General features: G+C 33.6%; 1 protein-coding gene across 1 annotated transcript; it reads left to right on the forward strand.

Annotated features, from left to right (window-relative positions):
* The first annotated feature begins 2,435 nt into the window (after positions 1-2,435).
* LOC110872287 (HVA22-like protein k) lies at positions 2,436-7,501 on the forward strand. Its single transcript, XM_022121059.2, has 8 exons — positions 2,436-2,599; positions 4,935-4,993; positions 5,765-5,862; positions 5,970-6,021; positions 6,126-6,189; positions 6,397-6,492; positions 6,747-6,819; positions 7,163-7,501. Exons 1-8 carry the CDS (start codon positions 2,567-2,569, stop codon positions 7,345-7,347), a joined length of 660 nt encoding a protein of 219 aa, XP_021976751.1. The 5' UTR covers positions 2,436-2,566; the 3' UTR covers positions 7,348-7,501.
* The last annotated feature ends 1,893 nt before the right edge of the window (positions 7,502-9,394 follow it).

Genomic DNA, 9,394 nt, shown 5'->3' on the forward strand with positions numbered 1-9,394 from the left:
TACATATACAACAAATCATTACAAGTGTCTACAGAAATAAGAAAATGTTCTTAAAAAATGTAACAAATAACAACTTGGAAACACTAAAGTATGTGAATCAGTCAAATGTAAATTACCCTGCCACTTCTTAATCTTCACATGCTGAAAGACAGCCATGACATTCTCATTCGGATTGTTTTGTAACAAAAAAATCATTAAATTGTCGTGCATATCCATTCCACAAAGTACAACGAACTACTTCTCCACTACAAGAAAAAGATAAAAAAAAACAGCATTAAAAGTTCCACCAAAATATATACTTTCTATTAAAACAACACTAATAATGGCAATGATCTACTCTTTGTTTGTATTAAATGCAATGAAGAATGTTATATATAAAACAACCTAATCGTTGGTCTAGTAAAATCTTATGTATTAAATAAGAACAATCATTTAATGGATATTAACTACAATCATTTATGTATTAAATAAGAACAATAATTTAATGTATAAATACAATGATAAGACACAAACAAATTATATAAATGGCAAAGTAGAATTTACTGCACATCTTGAAGATCCAAATTCATCCTTTTTTTTCATGAGGAAAGATTTCCATATCGGAACACCAGACAACAGTTCCAGCAACATCTAAAATGACAAACATAGAAACAGTAATCAGATTCGAAATACAGGCAAAATATATATATCAGACTATTAGAAACATTCATACCAACAGTTAGCAGATTCTTTCCTTCTCCTTTAAGAATTTCTGAATGTGCCATGAAGTTAAATTCGTAATCAACACCTTCCCAACCATTAGCATGTGTAACAACCGTACAACGATAAAAGTTAATCTTGTAACCATGATTAACAACTTTGTAGGCATCAGTGTTTTCTCTAACACCAAATCTGGATAGAATAACAACTTCATTCTCGTGAAGTTGTGAGATAAACACAGGTATCAATGGAGCCTTAATACCTGCCAGAATTTTACAACCCTGGCCAAATAAATGAAACGAGATACCTTAGAAACAAAAAAACAAACGGTAACTCAAAAAAAATATAAAACATACTCAACTATGGTAACATATGAAAAAGAAAAAAACAAAGAATATTCATGTATTTTTTTATTAGGCCTAACACTAAAACAAAGAAACAATTACTAACATACCATAGCATCAGGGATACCTAACACTAAATAACACTAATCTCTTTCATACTAAAAACATATAACTTGTTTTAAACAAAAATAAATTACATAAAACACGAAACACTTTCAAAACAAAAAAAAAAAAAAACAAACAGCAACTCACAACAAACAAACGAACAACAGCAACTCACAACAAACTTCTATCAATGATCAATAACCAACCAAACAATATTCATCTTTCTAGGGTTTATATCGAACCTTAAACTACAGAAAACACAAAATATCTAACTGTATAACACAAAACACAAACCTAAATTACACAAAACACAAACCTCTATTACACAACCACATCTGAGAAACTAAACACAAACCCAAAATCAGGCGGATTAGATAACCACCTCTGTATAAACCCTAGAACAGTATAATAAGAGAATCACAGTTCACAAATACCGCGGAATAGATAACCATCTCTGTATAAAACCTAGAACAGAAAAATAAAACAATAAACACTTCACAAAAACTAATACCTTCTCATCGAGCAATATGAGGTCCATCCGAAAGGACTGAACCCATTTACGGATGATTTGACACTTGATATTCCACATATCTTTCGAGGGATTCAAATCATCTATGAAACTGAGTGACAAAGATGGTGATTTACCATCGGATTTCTTTGCCGATGACATTCTTCAACTTGAAGCTTTTTGAATCCAGAAGAAACAGAAACCCTAGAAATCGCCAGAAGTTAGAAGAGAGGAGAAGCAAGTTTGAAGAGAGAAGAAAGAGAGAAATGGGGTTGTTATTTTGAATTGAGAAGAAAGAGAGAGTTGATTTGATTAGCTCTGATGTGCATTAAACGGCCATACAACTCCCCATGCAATTCAAATTTGCCTCCTAAAAAATTTAGTTTCTATATATTAAAAAAATCAGATTTTAATATTTATATATACAATAAATAAATCGTAATTATGACATCAGCGAGGACTACGTGACATACCTGAGAAGTTGACACGTAGACATTTCTATGTCATCATCTAAGCTCTCTTAATAGATAGTATAGATTAACTTTCCCTATTTTACCTATTGTTTGGCTGTTTTTAATTACCTATCCCTGCTAGTCTTGGACCTCGTCCCTCCTGCCCCAGGCCAGCCCAACCACATTTGACAAATGATTTAAAAAACTGAGGCCTTATTTAATTGGTAGCCAAAGCCCTAGCTTTATTTGACTTGGGCTTGGTCTGACCCTATTTATGTTTACTTGTTTTACATGACTTTTGACTGATTCGACCCACTACGAACCAATTTTTTTTATACCGATATAAAATGATTAAAAAATTAATCATTGTTCGTCACGTTGCTCTCTGTTTCGTAACGAATAATTAGATCATTCTGATCGTTGTTTCAGTCAACTTCAATTCAATCGCAGGTGATCTAATGGCGTTTCTGGGATCTAATTTGCCCACTGAGGTAATCGAACCTTTTAACTCCTTTATCTCCAATAGGTTAGGGTTTATGAGTTTATCCTTCTAGAATTAAATTATAATAATTACTTTTATATACATAAATACTAGGGTTTGAGTGTTTTATTGCCTTGAGGATGTTTAATGTTGAGTTTGGGTATCTTTCTGGAATTAGTTTTAAGTACTTTGATAACTAGTTTATGCAATAACTTGTGTTAAATTTGTATGTATGTCTTTCATGGCCTTATGATCTTGTAAATTGTGTGCACTTTTTTGGGTGACTGTGAGAACCTGTAACTCACAGACCACAGTTTCGCGGCTATAGCGTGCTACGTAGCGATGCGTGCCCGTATGGCGGTTAGCAATGCCTGTTAGGGTTTTTTGTTTCCCGATTGAAAAAAAGAAGCGTATTTAGATGATTAGTGATAGTGTATTTTAGCTATTTTTGATAAGATATACATGTAAAATATTTCTTAAATTTTCTACTACTTTATTGCTAAACATGAAATAGAGGGCGCTATTTCGTTGTTGTCGCTACGTAGCATATAGGTAGCTTGTTGTTGTTTACCGCTATTCGATGTTGACAACTATGAACCAATGAGACTAGGTAAAACATAGCTTGTGCGGCCACGTGGCTTTCTAGGGTTAAATGTAGAAAACCAGTGGAAGCTAGATTCGAACACAAGAAGACCTTTGCCAGGGGCTCTATTATTAACTTTCTACTTCGATGTGTGGCCCAAAGCTTGGTTTTGAAAAGTGCAAATGAGACGGGCGCACTAAGGCGCAAGCCCTTGCGCTTCTGACTGCTTGAGGCGGGTACACGAGGCGTCTCTTGTACGTGAGGATGTTGTACATACAGTTTTTTAGGCCGTTCAGATAGATTAATTTTTATATTAAATCATATATAGAGCTTGTTTATATCTAAATTTGGGGTACGTAATGATATAAAACTCATGACATTTATAAAAAAATTTATATAAATACCTTGCGCCTTGCATACGTTATGCGTCGTGCTTTGCGCTTCTGCTTCGGAACTCATTGCCTCAATGTGCCTCTTGCTTTTGTAAAACCAAGGCCCAAAGTTGAATTCTCATTATAAGTATTATTATATATTAACTAAAGCAATTAGATTGAAATCGTTGAATCAGTGGAATTGGTTTTGTTGTATATTATGATCATCCTTGTGGGTTTTTTTTATATAATCGAGTTTTTTCCATGTATATGGAAGATTACATATTTACATGCATGGTTAAATGCAACCACTCATTCCATTGAACCCTTGTTGAAGGGTTTTAGGGTTTTAGTTTTTTTTTAAGTGTTCCAGATTTGAAAACATTATTTATAGATATTGTAACTTTTTTTAAAATATGGTACCCGGTGATGGAAACCCCAGATTCTGTCACAAAAGTTTATTTTTCTCCCTTTTTGATATTGCAAATTATTTTATGAAAACTAAGTTATATGTTAAATAAAAAAAGGTTTTGTGAGAGAGAACCTGGATTTTAGCACTTGTTACCATCATCTTTTAAAATGAAAAAAAAAATGCATTATTTCAGTTTATTTTATTCAAATTTACAGTTCTTTTTAAGTTATGTCTTTTATGCCTTGATTATCTGTACGATGGTCAACACTCCACGTGTTCGGGTCAACAACTCAGTATGATGTATAAAGTATAATGATCATCAAAGTTTACCAAACTCGGGCATTGTCTCTATTGGAGGAGCCCTATCCCACATTGAAAGAATAAGACCTTCCGGTTGTATTAATAAGATCTTGGGTTACTCCCTCTATCACCAATTGGTTTTAGAGTGGAACCCCATAGACTTCAATATGGTATCAGAGCCACGGCTCTATGTCAGCTCCGGTTAAGGCCACGTGTACACCTCTTGATAGACCGAGTTACACGTGCGGGAGGGTATTGGAGGAGCCCTATCCCACATCGAAAGAATAAGACCTTCCGGTTGTATTAATAAGATCTTGGGTTACTCCCTCTATCACCAATTGGTTTTAGAGTGGAACCCCATAGACTTCAATATGGTATCAGAGCCACGGCTCTATGTCAGCTCCGGTTAAGGCCACGTGTACACCTCTTGATAGACCGAGTTACACGTGCGGGAGGGTATTGGAGGAGCCCTATCCCACATCGAAAGAATAAGACCTTCCGGTTGTATTAATAAGATCTTGGGTTACTCCCTCTATCACCAATTGGTTTTAGAGTGGAACCCCATAGACTTCAATAGTCTCGCATTACTATGGTGATGCACATTGTTATTGACATGTTACCAGCTACTCTGTTCTATACATTCGTCTAAGCTGATTTATAATTTGTTTCACTGATGCAGGTTGGTTTGAAGTTGCTTCTTGTCCCCCTTGATTCCAACATTGTAATCCGAACAGCATGGTAAGCTTTGAAATGAGGCCGTTTGACCATTCTCCAGCAGTGTATTTGTTTTGTCATCTGGATAAGATGTATCATTGCTCATCACAATTGTAAATAGAACAGGAAAACGCTTCTTTCCATAAGTAGCTCTAGACTTGTTATCTGACATGTTGGCACTTCAAATATACGTGCTAGTTTTTTTTTCTAGTATAACACGTAGGGCTGCAAACGAACACGAACAAGACCTTGTTCGTGTTTGTTTGTTAAGAAATAAATGTGTTCGCGAACTGTTCACGAACACTTATCGAACGAAATTTTATGTCCGTGTTCGTTTGTTAAGGAAATGAACTTGTTCGTGTTCGTTTGTGTTTGTTTGTTAATTTTAGACAACGGACAAAAACGAACGTTAACGAACACAAATGAGCACAAAATAATGTTCATGAACACAAATAGAAACAGACGAACACAAACAATCGTTCCCAAACAGAATATATAATACACTAACACTTATTAGATATTTAATTTGTCGGAATTTTAAAGTATTTAAATAAATACAAAAATTAAAAACACTAATGAACTATCAAACACAAACGAACACGTTCACGAACATAAACGAACGAACACGACCTCTGTTCATGTTTGTTCATTTAACTAAACGAACGAAATTTCTTGTTCGTGTTCGTTTGTTTAATAAACAAACGAACATAAACAAACTTCCCGCCAAACGGTTCACGAACTGTTCGCCGAACGTTTGGTTCGTTTGCAGCCCTAACACGTAATATTGTTGTGCAGCTGTTCTGTGGGAATAGCTTTACCTGTTTACTCCACATTCAAAGCGATAGAGACGAAAGATCCAAACGAGCAACAAAAGTGGCTTTTATACTGGGCAGGTAATCAACGCTATGAACACTTTTATATTTATACTGATAATATTTTTTATGATTGTAATACATCTCTCTCTCTCTCTCTCTCTTATAATGATATTAATTGGTTGCAGTGTATGGATCATTTAGCGTTGTAGAAGTGTTTGCAGACAAATTTATATCCTGGTATAATCTGTTACACAAATATTTTTCTCGGATTAACTGTCCGCGCTCTCAATTTGGTATCTACCTTTTGAATCTCAAAGGATCTCCTTGTGTATCTTTTTCAGGTCACCACTTTACTATCACATGAAGCTTGCATTTCTTGTTTGGCTTCAGCTTCCGACCACCAATGTAATCAACTCTTTAAAGCTATTTTTTATTTCTTTTGGTTTTACGGGTCTGGCCCGCTAGAGATATAACCCAACTCGAGTCGACCTACTCATACGTGGGGTGACATTTCTACTTCTACGTTTTTCTGTTTCCCCTTTTCACCTAATTTTTTCACACTCGCTGGATTATGATTCCTTAGCTTATGCTAAATGCTGTGATTCTCTACAGGGGGCTAAGCAATTATACATGAACCATCTACGCCCGTTCTTTATGAGGCATCAAGCTAGGCTTGATCATATCACAGGGTGGTTCTACAGCGAGGCGGTAAATCCTCTTCCTGTTTGTTTTGGTCGCCTAATGAACTGTTTGGTGCGGTTATCAAAACGATACTAAAGTTAATTTGATATAGGCTTGGAACTTTGTGCTTGCTGAAACTTAAATCATTAAAAAGAAAAGGGTTATTTTCTATTGAACAGATTTAAAAGATTAAAGATCTACTTTATAGTTTCCGAATATCCGTTTTCATATTTCATTACCGTGTGACCACAAGTTAACAACTAACAAGGAAGCATTTTCAGGGGAAGTTCATTAGTGCTCACGAAGCTGAATTTCAATTTTTGAAGACGGTTATGATGAAGATTCTGACGTCAGGTATAGCATGCTTTTGCTTATTCAGTTATTTGTTACAAAAGTGCTATATTGTTTGCAAAATTTTACGAAGCCAAGCATGAAAAGTGTAGAAAAAAGCAGGGTCTGATGGGTTGAGTAAACCGGTAACGGGTCATTTTTAGTACCGGTCAAAACTGGTCGGCTCGAGTTGTGCTTGACACACAGCCATTTTTTAGTAATATATATCGTCACAGTGAAAATATAAAGATAACCCGAATCGACCTGTTTGTATGTAATTTAGTTGAAGTTGCTACCTACAAATTAAGAAGCTAATAACTCTTCATTGATACATCTTATGTATTTCTTTCTGTCTGCTTTTGATCAGTGAAGCAATTGGTCAACGGTAGCAATCAGCCTGCCACAACTCAAGAGGGGAGAGGAAATACCGTTCCGAGAGATCAAGTGGAGAGCTCTAGTTCCGTGGATGCCACTCATGGTGCTGCTGCTAATACGGATGATGACGATGATGATGATGATGATGAATATGTTTCTGTCTCGCCATCTTCTTAATCTTTGAGTACCTTAAAATTGTTATGTTAAATTAGTTTCTTGAAGTCACTTAGACAACGTTGATGTGTATAACGTATTTACGAAAGACAATAGCAGTGGTAACAATGTTTTAAAAACAGCCCTCGGGAAACAGTGACGGAGGTGCCTTCAATGCGATGTGTTTAAATGGTTAAAACCTTGAGGACTCAACCGGGTTTTGAGTCCAGAGTTTGATCACACTGGCTGGAACCAGTCTTGACTGGATATGCCTGGTGAGTAAGGACCAGATGAGTTGAAGAATCAAGAATCTGAACATGAGGTTGGATGTTACTAATTTTTTTATTGGGTTATGTTTTATTCTAACATGTCAAATAGGTTATAGGTATATAGAAAATATGTAACCATAACACTTAGCCTTATAGTTGTCTATAAACACACCACAAACCTTATAGCTGTCTATAAACACACCACAAACCTTATAGTTTATAAAATATAAACACACCACAATAAGTAGCAAAACAGGGTACGAAATATCATGCGTCTCCATTTAGTAAGTTATGTTGGCTTCTCTCTGACAGCCCATTACGAGCTCTCTATTACGCGATCATTTGATTACATGTGAAATTTCACCTTTAGACCATAGTGTGGAGGGGCATGGAAATAGGGTGTTATGCGACTGCCACGTCAATACGTGTCAGAAAAGTGGCGTGATACAAAAAAGGGATGAGTAGAACGGGGCGTGAAAAGGTGACGTTATTCGACACGCAGCACAAATTTCTTATTATCATTTTATATTTATAAATTATATATCTATACATATAATAAAGTAAACCAATAGTGGACACGTGTCATTCATTGGAACTATCTATTTTTTTGTTTTCCCGCCTCTTTTTCTCCTATTTTTATATAATTAAATATATCCATTATCTCCTATTTAATTATAAATACTTATTTTTATAATTAAAAATATTCATTATATAGATATTAATAAATGATAAGACTAAAATTCAAAGATATATAAAAATAATCTATTCACTTCACATAAAATTATCTTTAAATTATATAAAGAGTTAATTACATACTTTGTGCAAACCACAGGGACTAACTATGTAATTAACTCTTATATAAATAAAATATTAATACATGTGATTTTCAGTATTATCCATCGACTTTTTTTAACGAGTTAATTATATAGTTAGTCCCTGTGGTTTGCACAAAATAACAGACTTAGGTACTAATAGTTTAAAATCACCTTCTAGGGTATTAACTTTTCATTTTGTAACATTTGGACTAACTATGTAATTTTTTTTAACCCTCTCAACCTCACTTATTTACATGACATATATTATTCCTACATACTTTTGTATATTCTTTTAGCTAAGAAACATCTGAATAATCTATCTATATAATTAATACAAATGGATCGTTTTGTCAATCAATATATTGATTAATATAACGGGTTATTTATTAATAATAATTTCAATGATTATTGCTCTATAATTATTTTATTTCTTTTTTTTTGCTTGTCTCTTATATATTTAATATTTTTTTCTTAAATCTGTCTTTTATTTTTTTGCTTATTAATAACTATTTAATATTACATTGATTCAATCACGTATAACACACAAGTTTCTAACCTATTAATAAAAAAATAAATAAAGTAAAATGTTATAACTTATGTAATACACAAGCATCTAATTTAACTTAATAATAAATAAAAAACAAAGTAAAATGTTACATCAAAGTACATTTTTTTTCTAAAAACATATATTGATAATTGTGTGTGTTAGTTGATTGCATTATTCGTATTTAAGTCATCTAATACACGTGGTTATTCAATCTTGCAATGTACGGGTTTTTAAAGATGTAACTTTTTTATTACTTAGTATATAAAATTATATTTATTCAGCCCGTGTAATACACGGGGTTCTAACCTAGTAATCTATTAAAACAAAAAAAACATTAATACTAACTAAACAAACATTAATAGAAAACATTACATAATTTAAAAAATAAAACCATTACATAATTTAGAAAAAGGAAACTAAAAAAAACACACGAAATAAAA

The sequence above is a fragment of the Helianthus annuus genome, chromosome 3 (genome assembly GCF_002127325.2).
Source record: "Helianthus annuus cultivar XRQ/B chromosome 3, HanXRQr2.0-SUNRISE, whole genome shotgun sequence".
In the NCBI taxonomy this organism is placed as follows: Eukaryota; Viridiplantae; Streptophyta; class Magnoliopsida; order Asterales; family Asteraceae; genus Helianthus; species Helianthus annuus.